General features: G+C 41.7%; 1 protein-coding gene across 2 annotated transcripts in view; it reads left to right on the forward strand.

The window, feature by feature from the left end:
- SETD7 (SET domain containing 7, histone lysine methyltransferase) overlaps nucleotides 1–18,087 on the forward strand; it is a 45,992-nt gene that overhangs the window by 11,293 nt on the left and 16,612 nt on the right. For both annotated transcript variants that reach the window (XM_007445533.1, XM_007445534.1), the window contains 2 exons: nucleotides 9,807–10,008; nucleotides 13,933–14,122. In XM_007445533.1, the coding sequence (XP_007445595.1) occupies nucleotides 9,807–10,008; nucleotides 13,933–14,122 (392 nt within the window). The remainder of the gene's footprint in view (nucleotides 1–9,806; nucleotides 10,009–13,932; nucleotides 14,123–18,087) is intronic.

An 18,087-nucleotide genomic window follows, 5' to 3' on the forward strand; every position in this document is an offset into this window, starting at 1 on the left:
CCCCCCCCCCCCCCCGTATGAGAACGCTGTGAGGCAGAAGCTTCTCACCCTCTTGAGATAGGTGGAAATAACTAGGACTTTTCTCTTTCAAGAAGAGATGGGGTTGCATGGGCTCAGCTTTCCAACAGTGACTTTTAAGCCGTGTCAGCTTCAGAAATGAAAAGTGGTCGTGTGAATTTCTCCAGCATTTAGAGGAATTCAGAGCCATGGAAGGACTAGCTCTTTTCATACCACTTGACTGGGTAATTCAGAAATGGATTTAGCTAAAGCAGGTTATAGGATTCTGTGGGACACAGCACCGCTTACTGTAAACTCCTGACATTGGTGATAAGCTGAAGCTTCCTTATTCCTTGGAATTCCTTCAGGAAAGAAAACGTCTAAGCTGATAGTTGAAGGGTGATTGCAGGGACTGGCTTGTAACCCACAATCCCCTTTCTGTAGGTGGAATGAGTCGCTTTTTAAAAATATTAACAGGTCCTCAGGCTCTCAATTATCTGATAAAAAGAGGGGTGAGGAAAGCAATAAAAACCTATCAGAGAACTTTTGTAAATTTTTATTTTAATTCCAACCTTCTCTTTCCCATTGTCCTCAACCCCACACCCCACCTCTTTTTAGCAGAAATTGGTTTCCAAACTATTCATGTTAAATGGTTGAATATTCTGCTTCCTTTCTTCTGCCCTGGTGGATAACTGAGTCCCGTAGCTGCCTCTTACTCGATTTGGTATCAGTGCTTTCTTCTCTCACGATTCCTTTAACCTGTCCAGAAGGAAACTTTTCCTGCCTCACTTCCATAGAAGTTTATTTGTAACTCTTTTCTGGAAAGTGTCACTGTTTACCTCATGCAATTATTCTTTTATTCATTCAGCAAATATATATTTATATAAATGTCTTCTTTCCCCTACAGGAGAGAGGTTTCCTGGAGGGCACAGTCTGTATCCGTTCCATCTTCTATGCTTCATAGCACTTTCTGTTAATTTGGTATTTAAAAAAAAAAATTCTTGCTGAATGAGGATGGGAGATGAAAAAGAGGGTAGAATTCACACACACACACACACACATACACACACACACACGCAAGTGCACACGCTGATGTTTTAAATCTCATAGTTTGAAGGTCATACCCAGTGACTGACTGACTCTAGGAAAACAGTCCAGCAGGCTTCGTTGAGTTTAGTATTGGTTACTGGCTCGCTTCACAGACCTGAGACTCAGCGAGCTGAAGGGCTAGGCTGAGCTTCCCAACCAGTGTGTCAGGAATGAGCCCTGCGGGGCTGAGTGGGGCCTGAGACTTCCCAAGCGCCTCCCTCCCTCCCTGTGTCAAGCCAGTCACGTCTGGCTCTGACCAGCTTCATCCAGTTTGCCCAGTGTGTTGTACAAATGCCGTGATCTGCATGGGAGTCATGACCAGGGAAAGCTGGAGCAGTGGCTGAGGCTGAAGCACTAGGCCAGTAACTATCTGTGGAATAGAAAGAAATTCATTGCCTTCCTTTTTTCTTTCAGAGGCACGAATTCACTGGTTTTTATACCTACCACTCAAACACCTGGAGAGACTTGGGTCCAATGGTAGACTCAAAGAGTGGTGGTGTTAGCAAGGACCTGAAAAGTTTACCCTTGTTAATACCTTGAGGGAAGAAGGTCAGTATCACTGCTTTTATGACATGGGATGACGCAGTGTGGTGACAGTTTCTCAAAAGGTCCTCGTCGCCTTCATTTGTAAGCCCAGTGATGATCATGTTATGAGACACCTGCTAAAAGGATTGGCGGAAAAGTTAGTGAGTGAGTCTTATGACTGAAATAAAGGCTGTGGAATCTATTAGATCTTTCTAAGGGGGACGCAGGAAGTGGTCATGGAGAAGTCAGTCAGCTCTAATGAAGCAGCAGCTTAGTTTACACTGCTCTGTGAATTTTCCTCCCTATTACTGCTCCCCATTTTTAGGGTCTGATGTATTGGGTAGAACAAAGTGGGGGCTTGCCTGGTGGCGCAGTGGTTGAGAGTCTGCCTGCCGATGCAGGGGACACGGCTTCGTGCCCCGGTCCGGGAAGATCCCACGTGCCGCGGAGCGGCTGGGCCCGTGAGCCATGGCTGCTGAGCCTGCGTGTCCGGAGCCTGTGCTCCGCAGCGAGAGAGGCCACAGCAGTGAGAGGCCCGCGTAGGCTGCTGAGCCTGCGTGTCCGGAGCCTGTGCTCCGCAGCGAGAGAGGCCACAGCAGTGAGAGGCCCGCGTAGTGCAAAAAAAAACACAAAAAAAACAAAAAAAAAACCCAAAGTGGGCACTCAGTGCTTTTACAGGAGGCTTTAGTCTGGAAAAATTCCTCCCAAAAGGGTGACATCAAGGTTTTGAAATAACAGTTGAGGAAACAGAAGGTTTATGGTAGAGTTTTTAAAAGTTGTTCAAACCTGTAGTACTCGCTTATGTTCTCGTCAGAGGCTTTCTTTGCAGTTACAGGAGGCTGTGTTTGGAAAATTCTAGTGTAGTGACAGAAGATTTGGCCTGATGCATTCTAATCTTATATAAAACCTGATTGCGATTTTTCTTTTTAACTAGAGACATGATTCATATTACAAAAGGCTGTACATATTTAACATATACAACTTCATGAATTTGGAGTTAAGTATACGTTCATGAAACTGTCACCACAATCTATGCGATAGACTGGGTGTGTGGTTTATGAGAATGTTTCAAACAAATAAAAATTTATATCAAGAAAGTTCTGGAATCACTTTTCCCCTTTACATAGGATATGATAGACCTGAATAAGAATTTTAAATATTCAGATCACCAGGAAAGATGGCCTGGAAAAACAGACGCAGAATTTTTTTTTTTTTTAATTACATAGGTAGCAAATACTTGGTAGAAAAAAGAACTTCAAGAAATACAGAAATGTATAAAGTGAACATGCTCCCCCCTTTTTTCTACCCCCATCCTCAGGTCACAGAGGTAAACCACTGTTGTCAGAGAATTTAAGCATCGTATTCTCTGCCACCACTGTTGGCAGAGAATACTTGAGGTAAAATAAGGAACTAACTCTCTATTTCTAAACCAGTTTAAATAGCCAAAATGTACATTTTTACCTTTTTACTACTGTGTCAGCTTCAGAAGCTTCAGAATGTTCGTTAGTTTTGAGATCTTTTTTTTTGTTTGTTTTTTATAAATTTACTTATTTATTTATTTGTGGCTGCGTTGGGTCTTCGTTGCTGCGCGCGGGCTTTCTCTAGTTGCAGCGAGCGGGGGCTGCTCTTGGTCGCGGTGCGTGGGCTTCTCATGGCGGTGGCTTCTCTTGCTGCGGAGCACAGGCTTCAGTAGTTGTGGCTCACGGGCTTAGTTGCTCCGCGGCACGTGGGATCTTCCTGGACCACGGCTCGAACCCGTGTCCCATGCGTTGACAGGCGGATTCTTAACCACTGCACCACCAGGGAAGCCCTACACATCTCTACTTTTTATACTAATCCCAGATTCTGGATGTTCATGTTAATGTATTTTTTTTCCTGAATTGTTCTCACCTCAAACAAGATTGGTGGATGTAAAGACAATTTAGCAGGACTTCTCGAAATCTTAGAATGGTAACAAGAAAGAGATATTTCAATGCAGATTGGCTTTAGGCTGTGAGATATTAGGGCATCATGTGGTTTTTAGCCTAATTATGAGATAGAGATAAGTGAATTCATTCAGGTTTTTTTTTTTTTTTACATTATTGATGCTTCCTCTGGACATGCCAGTTAGATTTCAAGATATTATTTGCTACTCCATGACTTCATCTTCCTCTGCCCAAGTCATCTTCTGATGTTGATTTGCTCCACTAACGAATCCAGCTAAGCGGGCTCCTTGTAGTTGATCATTGACCAGGTAACCTAAGAGAAGCTGCCCATCTGATGAGCCACTGAGAAGGCTGATGTTTTCCAGGTGACAGGTCCATGCAGGAGTTCTTTTGTCTGGTTTTTAGAAAGTGCTTGGTCACATTTTAGAGAAATTGGAGCTGGGACTCATGTATCCCAACCTCCCACACAAGGCAAAAGTCCCTTCTGTATTGCTTTTGTTGGAACCAGGCTCAACAAATACATTCATCTGTATTCTAAGGAACAGTTCTGATCAAGGAAAAGATTTCTGTGATGTATAAGAAAGGGAGAGGGAATGAGGTGGATAACTTTGAATACCTACCATCTGCTGAAACGCTGGACATGTAATCTGTGAAGTAGATTTTAGAATCCTTTTTTGTTGTACTTATGAAGAAACTAAGGCATAGAGAGAAGAAATAACTTGCCCCAGGTGACCTCGTTGGTAAGAGCTGGAGCTGAGATTCAAGCCAAGTTGAACTGGAAGTTTGTACCCTTTGACCAGCATCTCCCCGTTTCCCCATCCTCCAGCCCCTGGCAGCCACTGCTCTACTCTCTTTCTATGAGTTAGGCTTTTTTAGACTCCACATATTAGTGGGGACATACAGTATTTGTCTTTGTCTGACATTTCACTTAGCATAAGGTCCTCGAGATCAAGGATGGATTATTATTGTTATCATTATTACTATTATATTTTATTACTGCTGTTACTATTATTATCCGTTGATAACAATGGCCAGCAGGGTTTTCTCAGGGTTTATTTTTGGAGAACAAAACTAAATTTCACTAATTGCTCTTCATATATTTTACTGTTATCTTGAGTCTTTATAACAATCAGAACCTACGGACTCAGATCTTCTATTAAAGGATAAGAAACTTTGAAGATAGTGCACTGGATTACATGGAAGCATCACAGAGCTCCATTCAGTTTGCTTGTCACATCTTGGAATAAGGAGAAGTTTCTCGTTGCATATAGCCCCAGCAGATGATTTGGGTTTGTTATTGATATTCTTCTTTACTTAGTTTTCAAGATTTTAAGAGATAATATGTAGTATAATGTTATATGTCAGTAATATCTCAATTTAAAAAAAAGAGATAATATATATTGTCATATAACTAGTTCTTAAGACAATGTTTTAATACTAAGAGTCACAATTTAATGTGGTTAGAGACCACATTTAAAGTAAAATGGAATTTCAAAGTAAAATGATCATTCATTTAAAATTTCCCTCTTGATTCTATACCAGACAAAAGAAAGGCAACACAGTGGGGGAGGCAACAGAGTTTATGCCTCAGGAGCTGGAAAGCCCCAAACCTTCTAGAGTCCAAAATATGAAGGAAAAGCCAAAGCTGTTTAGTCTCCTAAGAACACTTTTGTGTATTCAGATATTAAAGAGAATTTTAAAATGAAAATAGTTGAATAGATTGCAGCTGTATCAGTCTAGGTAAGCAATTATAAAAATTTTTTATTTCTTTGTAAGTGAGATTTTCTCATTTAATTTAATACTGGAAATTTAAGTACAAGAGCTTTGATAAAACAGATGAAAATGGTCTGTGTATATGGAAAGAAAGAAATCTAATTAAAATTGATTTTTAAATTTTCTCCATGTTTTGGAGTTATTTGATTCAGATGCTGGTACCAGAAAAAATCAAACCATTTTTGCAGCTTCTTAACATACTAAAAAATCTGCCAAGATGTTGAAAGAAATTTTAAGAAAATACAAGTCAAGAACATTGTGTATGATATGATCCCCTTTTTTGTTAAAAAAAAAAAAAACCACCACACAGGTGGGAAAATGCTTAATATATAAATGGAAAAAAGTCTTAAATGGTAAATGCCAAATTGGGTAAGAGTACTGGGAGTTTCTACATCTTTGTAGTATTTGATTTGTTTGTTCATTTTACAATGAAGACATAGTACTTTTTTCACTTAAAGAAGCATTTATTCCATCCTTCCCTCAGACAGAGAGAGATCTTTCTTACTTGTGTGTGTTTTTTTTAAAGTTATATATATATATATAATTTATTTATTTTTGGCTACGTTGGGTCTTTGTTGCTGCGCGCAGGCTTTCTCTAGTTGCGGTGAGCAGGGACTACTCTTCATTGCGGTGCGCAGGGACTACTCTTCATTGCGGTGCGTGGGCTTCTCATTGCGGTAGCTTCTCTTGTTGCGGAGCACGGGCTCTACGCACATGGGCTTCAGTAGTTTGTGGCACAAGGGCTCAGTAGTTGTGGCTCACGGGCTCTAGAGCGCAGGCTCAGTAGTTGTGGCGCACGGGCTTAGTTGCTCTGAGGCATGTGGGATCTTCCTGGGTCAGGGCTTGAACCCGTGTCCCCCGCATTGGCAGGCAGATTCTTAACCACTGCGCCACCACGGAAGGCCTTACTTTTTTTTTTTTTTTAAAGTAGATTTAGAGCAGTGTTGTCAGTTTCTTTGACTATTCCAGTGTCTCATAACTATTTCCCTGATGCTGCTCTTTTAAGCCAAGTTTCTCAGTAGAAAGCTCACCATCATGTACATGAAAGTGCATGCTTAATAATAATAGCTGTTATTTATTCGAGCAATCATTATGTCCCAGATCATCTTCTAAGCACTTAATATGTATTAACCCATGTAATTTTTAATAACCCTATTAGCAGCTGCAGTTTACAAATGGAGAAATAAAGCATAGCGTTTAAGAAACTTTCCTAACTTGCAGACTGTATGCACATACGCTTCATATAAAGAATCCTCCCTGCACTTGAGAAATACTCTTAACATCCTTATGTTCCCTCTCAATTTTCTCTTCTCAAAGCAAGATTATCCCAGTTCCACTCTTTCATTTAGGAAATATCACTTGAAGATATGCTGTGTTTCTATGTTAGGGAGGAACACATAATGCCTAATTTGTTCCTGTAAAGGGCTTACAATCTATTTAGAGAAATAGGACCCATAAGCTGATCATGGATAAAGACGTGGCACATCCTGTACTAGTCCATGACTAGGCTTCGGTGACTGTGGTTGCAGAGGTCAAGGTAGACTCTGTGGGAAGTAGGGCTCCATATGGAGGATGGGGAGGCTCTGGGGAGGCCAGTGATGAGAACACCTTCCTCCACAACACAGCTGCCAATCCCGTTTCAGCAAAGGAAGATTAGAAAGTTATTCCTCCATAGCTGCTTCTCAGATGTGACCAGATATTAATGATTGAGTTGCTACAAAATAGAGCCATTTTCTCATAGTCGATTTCTTTCTGAAATAGAAAAAGACCAGAGGTTGGAGAATATTCATTCTTTTCCCAAAGTCATTTTTGTTTTGAATTTAAAAAAAGGAAAACGTGACCCGTAACTTTTTTTTCCTGAATGTGTCCTCAGGGATTTTAAAAGTTTGGTTACATATGTTTTAAGGGAAGAGGCAGGGAAAACATAGTATAGGAGCTAAGATACATAGATGTGTGCTTGGGGCCAGTGAATAAACTAATGTGAGCAGAGGATTCTAGAGCGGGAGTCGTCAAACTTTTTCTGCCTGGGGTGAGATAGTAAATATTTTAGGCTTCTTGGGCCACATTCGGCCTCTGTTGCAACTATTCAACTCTGCTGTTGTCATATGAAAGCAGCCACAGAGGATACGGAAAGGAATGTTCATGGCTGTGTTCCAGTAAAACTGTATTTACAAAAACAGGTAGCCGGCCATGGTTTGCCAGCCTCCTCTGGAGGAAAAAGTTAGAAAGAAAGGTGGTGCCTTTAACACCAGACTAAGAAGCTTTTATTTCCTTTGAAATAAAATGATTTCAAAGCCTTATCATTTTTTATTGCCCTGGAGACCCCAGTTCATGTGATAACATGCCCCCTTTTTGTTATCAGATTCCATCCAAGCTACCAAAAAAATGTACCAAGGAAGCTAAGCTGTTTCCTCAGGCAGGGGCTGGAAAACAATGCAGTAAGTTTTGCTCTCCAATACCTAAGAACTTGCATTTGGGAGTCTTATGTTCGTTGAGCTATGGAAAGAGCAGTTTGTTCTTAGGATTATGATACTAATAAGGGTAGGTTCTGCTCTGAGGGAGGGCGGGACAAACTACGGGGCATGACCTGGGGGAAATATGTGCAAACCCACATGACTGGTTAACCCATTCGTGAGACCCATGCCTTGTAGATTTCATCATAAACCTAAGAAACATTGGCAGACTAGTCTGTCAGGGGATAATTCTGCCCAAACATACACAGTAACATTTTGAATGCTGCTGAGAATTCAAAGTCAATAGGGTCACCAGGTTTAGCAAATAAAAATCCAGGGCACCCAGTTAAAATAGTTCAGATAAGCAACGAAAAATATTTTAGTAAAACTATATCCAGTTCAATATTTGGGACATACTTAGGCTAAAAAATTATTTGTTGTTTATCTGAAATTGAAACTTAACTGAGCATATTCTGTTTTATCTGGCAATCCCCAAACTGAGGATAGATGATTAAATAGTTTTTTACCCTGTCTATTGCATCATTATGTCAGTTGATTAGTAATCCTTCACCAAGGATTTCTTTTTTTTCATGGCGGGAGTCTAATGACAGTCGAATCCCCTTAATTCCGACCTCACTGACATAGAATTTTGATTATTGATGCAAGGGCTGTGCTAAAGTGCACCTTTTTCTCTTCATGAATTTACTAGGCCTGTTTATCATTGATAGTACAAACAAAACTGAAAGAGAACGATTTATCTCCTTGGGAGACTACAAATAGTATAATTACAGTGTAATCAGAGGCTATCGTTATTTAGACTGTGCTTTTCATTTAATAATTACAGATCATTCTGTCATTCATTAGAGCAAGACAGCACTTTTCCAGGCAGACTCAGGTTGCAGCCACCTCGGTCCCCATGGCCCGCTTTGGGTCCCACCTGTCCCCAGTACCTGTCTCCTGGTTTTGTGTTTGTCTTGTTCACCATGCTTTCTAGATCCTCACGTGACGCTCACTACTTGAAGGCACCCTGTAAATGTCTGTTAGTTGAATTAATGAATGAGTGTTATCTGCACATGTTAAAATAATCAAACAGTCTTTGTTGCTAAACATCTTACTTTTTAATTGTAAAAAATAATTTGAGCTGGTCTTTCCCCTCATTCCAGATTTCAGTTCATGAAGGGAATTTTTGGATAAAGTTAGTTTCATTGCATAATGGCCTTTGCGAGGCTGACACTGAAAACATGTATTGAAATTCCAGAAGTGTTTTATGAGGAGAGAAAAAGGTTCTTGTAAAATCACCATGAGCACCCTTGTGAGCTTTCTTCTGTTCTAGGACGACGGGTCTCAGACTTTATCAGGCTGCTAATGATATTAACAAGGTTTAGCGGGCCATCTTCCTTACTTGCCCCTATTTCCCTTGATCGCACGCACACACAAGTAAATCCCCATATATCTTCCAAAGAGATGGACGGGGATACTTTTGACTGGATACCAGTTATGGTTGTCACCGATAAATAATGCATTAATGGCTTAAGACAGATAGGCAGACATCTACACGTTCTAAACCACATTTGTATTACTAGAGACCACTATATACAAGCCATCTGAAAGACCCTTGAGAACTCTCAGTGAATTCTGGACCACTCTTGAGGGAAATTAAGCATGAGTGGTTTATGTGTGGAAAGGGTGGTTTATGTGTGGAAAGGGTAACACCAGAATTTCTATTGTCCGGTATTGGTTGGCATCTGGCCTTGGAAACATACTTAGATGAGGCTTGTTCTTTTCCACCTGTGGCTTCTTCTGTATTTCCTCCAGTAGAGAAATTGGATTAATAGGAACCAGGAGATTAGGAATTAAATCTCCCTCTCAGTATCTAATCCTACCCACATCTTGGGAGTATTTTTCCTAGCAATCTCGGAGAATTCAGGAGGCTGTACTGAATACAGGCCAGCATCGGAACAGAGCTGGGTGTGGTGTGATCCTTTCTGTTAAGAGAGTTGAGTCACTGTCTGACTCTTCTCTTTTGTTCTGCCTTCTCTCACAGCACCCTGGAGGGATATTATGTGGATGATGCCCTGCAGGGCCAGGGAGTTTACACTTATGAGGATGGAGGAGTTCTCCAGGGCACATATGTAGACGGAGAGCTGAATGGACCGGCCCAGGAGTACGACACAGATGGAAGACTGATCTTCAAGGGACAATATAAAGATAACATTCGGCATGGAGTGTGCTGGATATATTACCCAGTAAGCCTCACGACTGTTCATTTTGCTGGAAAGTAACGAGTTTTAAGACAATGCTTCGAGTCTTCCCAATGAATAACAAAATGTATTCTGTATCTTAGGAAATGTGAGGCTGTGAAACTTGAGAGTCGGTAGCTGAAGCCAACAGCTTAGGGGGATATCCTCTCACTGTTTCACTATTGACTTAGATTGTTGTGCTCCGATCTACTATGAATTCCTCCTCAGGGTGGCTTTGGAAGGGAATGATTAGTCATGATGAAAACAAACTGGGACAAACTGGTTTGATTGTACCACTAACAAAGACAAAAATATATTGCTTTTTAGAAATATTCCTTTGGGATATAGAAAGAGATGGTGGAATGTCTCGTTGTTGCAATTAATGTTATTCTTTCTCATATGTAAGAACTAATCCAGCAATTTCCCATCTTTTTGGACTTACTACACTATTGTTACTTGATTTTACAATCCTACTCCCTGCTTTCTGGTTTATCTTGCTTAAATCAAGGTGATTAAAATTAACTTGCCTTTGAGTATTTAATAACATTTTATGATCTTTCTGGAGCTGACTAGAGCAGAAAAATGTGGCAAAACCCATGGCTGGGAATTAATGCTGTAATTTTTGTTTGCATTTCAAATACATCATCTGTTTATAGTGAATTTCCAGAAAATGTTTCAGAAAATAAACCTGAGGAAATATTTTATCTAATATTTTATTTTGTCCAGAGCTTAAGTCAAAATACGGTTTTTTTCCTTACTCTTAACCGTATCCTCTTAATGATTTAAAAGTATTAATAAAAACATATATAACAAGAAGAGTAGTCCCAGCTAAATCTATTTACACGTTATTGTTCCTAAAAAATAAGTTATACTCTAGGCATAAGAAAAAATATTGTAAAACATTTTAAAAAATAATTACGAAAGCATTTACACATTCTCTCGGTAGGATCTGCAGTAGCTCACAAGTCCTTTCAGTTACAGAGGGAGAAGAGATGGAGGTACTTACCAGTTAGGAAGCCTGAAACTTTCATTGCTTCATCAGTAGGCAGGATAAGCTTCCTGCTGCCCAGTGCTGGGGAGCTGCTGATATGACAGTGAACCTTGAAGCCTGGGAATGTGGAGTTCCTCAGGAGGGTGGGTCTAGGAAAGAGGTAATGGATTACGGGATTCTCCCACTACCTGTCATTTTACTTGTGACTATGATCAATTTAAGTCCCTAGAGGAGATCAACGATGAACTGAGGTGAATGGATCCGATTGGCTCAATGTAGTTGCATTTTGAAACCTAGAATGCGCAGCTGCCTTTTAGCCTTCCGCCTTAATCACTGTCTTTTAAAGCACCGAGAGAAGACTCTGCCTTAGGAAGGAAGAAGCACTAGGGAGTTACAGGCTTTAAAAATCAACTTGGTTGATAACACTTTGTATATAGTATCTGTTGGCATTTGGGGTTGGGGCTGGGGGAGGCTGGTAATCACACCCCACTGCTCTGCTCTCTGGACTGAGAATCAAGAAATAGACGTAGGTATCAGGGATCAGGATGTTGGTTTCATTGTGGCGGAGTTGGACTGGAGATGTGGCCTGGGCTTCTACTCTTGCCCCTCTGAACTAAACGGATGGGCCAGCTGCCCACAGAGCAGCTAGAAAGCTGCAGGTTTCCCTGGGGGAGTAGGGCTGGCTGGGGGAGCTTCCCCAGGGAGAGGAGAGGAATGAGAGGGGAGCAGGTGCAGCCTGTGGGCACTGCCAGTTCCCAGGACAGGTGAGCGAAAGTGCAGAACACATGAGAGCAGCAGCGTTATGCTGTTAACCCCTACCCAGTAGAGTTGGGTATCAGTGGGTGTCAGATCCTGCTTTCTCACTAATCAAGTGAACGATTTCTCCTCCCAGGAGGGGGAGCCACTGAGCAGAGGAGAAAAAGGAACAGTTTCTTCCCCAGCACCCCTGACACGGCCAAGAAGGAAGTGTTTGTGACATGACATCAAAGCAGGAACAAGGGGAGGCAAAAATAATGATCCTCCCTACAGGATTTGTAAGCTCACCCTAAGGACAGTTTATTTCTTTCAAAATTTGACCTTGAAACAGTGATGGAAAGTTGTTAATTAAAAACTCATAACTCCGGGCTTCCCTGGTGCTGCAGTGGTTGAGAGTCCGCCTGCCGATGCAGGGGACACGGGTTCGCGCCCCGGTCCGGGAAGATCCCACATGCCGCGGAGCGGCTGGACCCGTGAGCCATGGCCGCTGAGCCTGCGCGCCCGGAGCCTGTGCTCCGCAACGGGAGAGGTCGCAACAGTGAGAGGCCCGCGTACCGCAAAAAAAAAACAAAACCCAAAACCTCATAACTCCTTTTGGAAAAAAAAGAAGAATCTCTGCTTTATCATTCTAGACAAATAAAATCATTTGCCCCCAAAACTGGAAGTTTAAAGCACATAAGGGGGAAGAAAAACGTGAGACCCTAGAAAGACAGAATCCTGTTCTGAAGAAATAGTCATGTTGATGGCTTATATTAGTTACGGCATATAAGAAGCATAAATACTCTAACACCATTCAGCTCAGTCACTGAAAGCCTGAAGGCAGATCTTGCAAAAAGTATCATCCCCGTTCGGGCTGGGTTGTTAAGAATTAACTCGGGGAGGAGGAAGAACAATGATACGTCGCTAATGCACTTTATCCGTGAAAAATGCTTCCAAGTATTTTTCTTTCTATGGAAGTGCTGTGATTCATTTTTTAATTGATAACCTTTTTTCTCCAAAGAGCAATTGGACTACGATGAACTGTAGAAATCCTGTACCTGGTGGTATTTCTTCCTGCTGTCTCTCTGTAAATAGCATTTGGAATCACTTAAAAGTCATCCCACGTCACTGACTTTCAGTAGCTGCTTCTAGAACCTTTCAGTTGGGGGAATATCCAAGCTTTTAGAAGATGTCATGGGCTTACTAGTCTTGTGTCAGACTCCACGAAGGTCTTAGATTTTTAGTTATACCATAAGGACCTTCTGCATGGGGAAAAAAAAAAAGGAAACATCTCTTGCACCCTAGATTTTTAAAAATTATTTATTGCTTTTAGTATCCCAATTCAGTTTTTAAAATATTTATATCACCTACTGTATCCCTAGCACTGGTACTAGGATACAGAATTCTCTGATAGCCTCTGCCCTAAAGCATTTAATGACCGTTTGGAATGAAGCAAATGACAGTTAAAGAGGAAGCACAGCTGACTCCTCTCCTGGAAGGAGGGAGAAGGGAGAAGTTAATAAAGACGAGTGGGAAGAAAGAAGCGATGGGGAAGGGCGTAGAATTTAGTTGATCTTTTTTCACTTTTCCTTCTAACTCCAAAAAAAGTGATGGTATAGAATTCTCAGAAAGGCAGTGTCCACAAGTCCTTTTGTTTATCCCTTAGAAAGTGCAGATGACTCTCATTACTCATGTATACTGAACTAATTCTTAAGTACCTTTGAACTAAAGATTTTCTTAATAGACCAGAAATCCAGAATTCAATATTTGAGAAGTGAAATCTTAGGAATAGTAAGACTGTCCTGCTACCTCATCACATTTGATATTGCCCCAAAGTAATCCTTAGTTACATTTCCTTTCGACGATTGTAACTTACATCACAAATACAACATGTTTGTTTCTTAGATAACAAACCAAGTTAGAGTATCAATAGCTTACCCAAGGATTATAAAGCACAACTCCATCTTTGAGTCTCTAAATCAGGCTATATGCCCCCTGTGCATATAACTTATAGGGGACTGGATGGGGAGGGGAGAGATGCATCATGCTTTTCACGCTCATGTGAAAAGCTCTGCGTTCTGAAACTGTTATGATCCATGTTAGTGCTGTTAACGACGGCAGTGCGCAAGACAAATGTCTTGAACTCATGTCATATAGATAAATACTATATATAATATTTTCTGGTTTTGGGTTTCTCCCATCAGGATGGAGGCAGCCTTGTAGGAGAAGTAAATGAAGATGGGGAGATGACTGGAGAGAAGATAGCATATGTGTACCCTGATGAGAGGACTGCCCTGTATGGAAAATTCATTGATGGAGAGATGATAGAAGGGAAACTGGCTACTCTTCTGTCCACTGAAGAAGGAAGGCCTCACTTTGAACTGATGCCTGGAAGTAAGTTGAATCTGCTTCAGACGGGTTGCTCTAATTCCAAAACGGGTTGTTGCGGCTTAAGAGAAGTTAATTTCTTTGTCTAGTCTGGTGTATTAGCTTGGCTGCATAACAGATACCTCAGCATCTCAGTGGTTTACAACAGCAAACACAGATCTGCTAAGCAACTGTACTCGACTGGTCCAGGTGGGGCGTGGCCAGGCCAGGCTGGACCTGAGGCTTCTAGTCAGCTCTGAGTCTGTTCCATGTCTTCATTCTGGGCCCAATCTAAAGGGACAGTGGTGGCCTGGGTCAGTTTTCTCAGGTGGTCACAGGAAGCCAGAGCATGAGAAGACACCTATGATGCCTCTTAAAGCCTCAGCTTGGAACTGACACAAAGTCCCTTTCACCCTCTTTTCATTGGTCAAAGCAAGTCACATGGCCAAGGTGGACATCAGTGAGACAGGGTAATATACACCGTGCACTTTAGTGGCAGATGCTAAAAAGTCATCTGACAAGGGCATAGCTGTATAATTCTAACGCACAGGAGTGAAGAAATGACAGCAGTAATTTAATCAGTTTTAAATATTATATCTCAGGGAAAAAAACTTAACAGTTTAATGATTTAACTGATAAAGAATCAAATTAGGGCTTCCCTGGTGGCGCAGTGGTTGAGAGTCCGCCTGCCGATGTAGGGGACGCGGGTTCATGCCCTGATCAGGGAAGATCCCACATGCCGCGGAGCGGCTAGGCCCGTGAGCCATGGCCGCTGAGTCTGCGTGTCCAGAGCCTGTGCTCCACAACGGGAGAGGCCACAACAGTGAGAGGCCTGCGTACCGCAAAAAATAAAAAAAAAATTTAAAAAAAAAGAATCAAATTAGGTAGATCTCCAGGTTGGTACAGATTGTAATGCTGATTCAGCCTGAGCTCTGACTGGGAAAGATAAATGCACATTGGCACCCGGGCCCTCTTCAAAGTCTAGCATCTTCTTGGAAGGACATATTCCATACGTGAATGAGCCTATTGGAATCAATGATAGAAAACATCCTGTTTCCTTTTAGAAGTACAGAATGGCACACCAAACTTTTTTTCTGAGTATAAAATTATTTCTTGTAGTAAATCTGGAAAATATACAAAGAAAAAAATCAAGATTTTGTATTTTCAGTGGCACAATATTAAGAAAGCTAAATCGGTCTGATTCCTTGAAATGTGCATATATGTATTTCCAATCCAAGTTAAGCTATAAGGAGAATAAAGTAGAAAAGATAATACAGGAACTTCCCTGGTGGTCTAGTGGTTAAGTCTCCACACCGTCAATGCAGGGGGCCTGGTCAATCCCTGGTCCGGGAACTAGATCCCACATGCCGCAACTAAAGATCCCGAGTGCCGCAACTAAAGATCCTGAGTGCCTCAACTAAAGATCCTGCATGCGGCAACTAAGACCTGGCGCAGCCAAATAAATAAATAAATATTTTTTTTAAAAAAGAAAAGATAATATATTTAGGCATTGATAGGCCTAAATAATATTTAGCTGTTTGGATTGGAAGGAGATTCTCCAAAGGGTGGTAGTCCAAAAATAGGAAGCCTAGCACTTTACATTTAGGTCCAACTTGGGTTGTTATAAATGTCTCTGGTTTTGTTTTTTTAAGTTAAAAATTGAGGCATTTTAAATGCAATATGGGATTCTGGATAGGATCCTGGAACAGAAAAAGGACATTCGTGGAAAAACTGGTGAAATCTGAATAAAGTCTGGAGTTCAGTCAATACTAACGCAGCTATGTTGGTTTCTTAATTTGGACAAATGTACCATGTAACACAAGAAATTAACATTAGGAGAAGCAGTGAGGGGCATTGGGAACTCCTTGTACTATGTTTGCAACTTTTCTGTAAATTTACAATCATTCCAAAATGAAGGGTTTTTTAAGTGTAACAGTAATCTTTGAACTTCAAACTCTGATATCTGCACTCTTCACATCCATTCCAAAAGGAGACAGTGTTATAATGTTTAGAGATGAGGAGACTCCAGCTAGGGGAGGATCCCACTTGGTGATGCAGATTTTAAAAGTGGCAGCATTTGGAAGTGGCAGCATTTTTAGTGGCAAGAGTCTTGGACTTAAGAGTCACCTCATTTGAGTCTCAGTGCCAACATTTACTGTATTATGGTTTGGGGCAGGTTAGTTATCCTTTCAGAACTCGTTTTTTCATTATAAAATACAGATAGTGGCACCTACCATAAAGCCCCCATCAGGAAAGTTACTGTGGTTATTACATTCTTCTTAGTAAAAGTACGAAACACATTTTGGGAGGTGAGAGGGGAATGATGATTTTTCTTAGAACTCCTGGTTGCAAATAACAAACACCCTCTTCAGCCTAACTTAAGGCCGAAAACAGGAGGGGGGGTGGATTCATTGGCAATATTCTAGCAGGCCCCAGTTCTTTTAAGGATAGGTTGAACAATTTGGGCCTCAAAAGGGTCAGGAACCATAGCTGCTCTGGGTGACTGGGAGGCACCAGGCGCAGTCTTTACTCTGTGTTCTGCTCCTTTTGTTTCTCTCTCCTTCCTCTTCCAGTTACAGTGATTGAACCACTGACTGGCTGACAGATGAGGGCTTTCGGGTCATGTGGCCTCTGGTCCAGTGGTTGAGGGAGGGGAAGAGGGAAACAGAAATCGAGTATCTCACCTAAAATCCTCCTACAACCGCCTGCTCCTCCTTTTTTCTGTGCTTTTGGATCCACAAACTGCTCCTCTGTCTCCACCTCTTGCTGAGTTTCTCCTTGTGCCTCTGCCTGGAATTTCTTTTCTCCTCATCTCTTTGCCTCTTTCCGTAGGAATTCCATTTCCTGGCTAATGTCTATTCCATCTTTTTTTTTTTTTTTTTTTTTTTTAAACGCAGTTGTCAGCATCACCTGGATGTTTCTTAGAAATGCAGGCTGTCAGGCCCACTTTGGGACTATTAAATCAGAATTCCCATTTTTTTAATTTGATTTAAAAAAAATTTTATTGGAGTATAGTTGATTTACAATGTTGTGTTAGTTTCAGGTGTACAGCAAAGTGAATCAGTTATATATATACATGTATCCACTCTTTTTTAGATTCTTTTCCCATATAGGCCATTACAGAGGACTGAGTAGAGTTCCCTGTGCTATACAGTAGGCCCTTATTAGTTTTTATTTTTTTGGCTGCGTAGCTTGTGGGATCTTAGTTCCCCGACCAGGGATTGAACCTGGGCCCTAGCAGTGAAAGTGAGGAGTTCCAACCACTGGACCTCCAGGGAAGTCCCTGCCTATTCCATCTTTACAGCTTGGCTCACCTCTTAGAAGTAACGTTTGTCAAGTGAATGGATGAATTCTAGTCACAGGTCATAGTACCAACGATAGGGGAAAGGAGGAAAAGGAAAGGGTGCCTTCCGTTTGCCTGGAGCACAGGCCTGTCTAAGGGAGTAGAGGGAGGGACGGTATGCGTTGAAGCAGGTGCATCAGCTCCTTGAGGGCAGGAAGAGATGTGACTCCCACTGGTATCTGCACAGCCCCTAACACAGTGCTTTACGTGTGGTTGGCACTTAGTACATTTGTGAGGAAAGTATTAGTCTAAGGAAGGGAGATGGGAATTCATAGGAGAATTTCTGCACAATAGAATGTGTATTCCACAGAAATGTTTGGTTTGAAAGTGTTTTTTTCTTCTTTTTTTGAACTAACTTCCTTTAATGGGTTGTGTGCTGGTCCAGATGCATTCCTCAGCCTTTCCCTGCCCTGCTTTACTGCATGGGGCTTCTGCCCGTTGAAGGCTGCATTCCCCAGGCTCTTGTGCCTCTGGCTTCTGTCTGGCTTTGGCCACAGGCTGGGGACACGGAGAGGGACAGGAGCAGGGAGAAGCCCTCTCTGTGTCCAGCAGAGTCCCCAGCAGTGGCCTGTCTCCTGATTCCATCTCCCAGCAGGATGGTCCCCCACGGGTCCAGCTTCCCTGGACTCCCCCAGCTCTAGAGCTCCAG

This window comes from Lipotes vexillifer, unplaced genomic scaffold (genome assembly GCF_000442215.2).
Source record: "Lipotes vexillifer unplaced genomic scaffold, Lipotes_vexillifer_v1.1 scaffold219, whole genome shotgun sequence".
Lineage (NCBI taxonomy): Eukaryota > Metazoa > Chordata > Mammalia > Artiodactyla > Lipotidae > Lipotes > Lipotes vexillifer.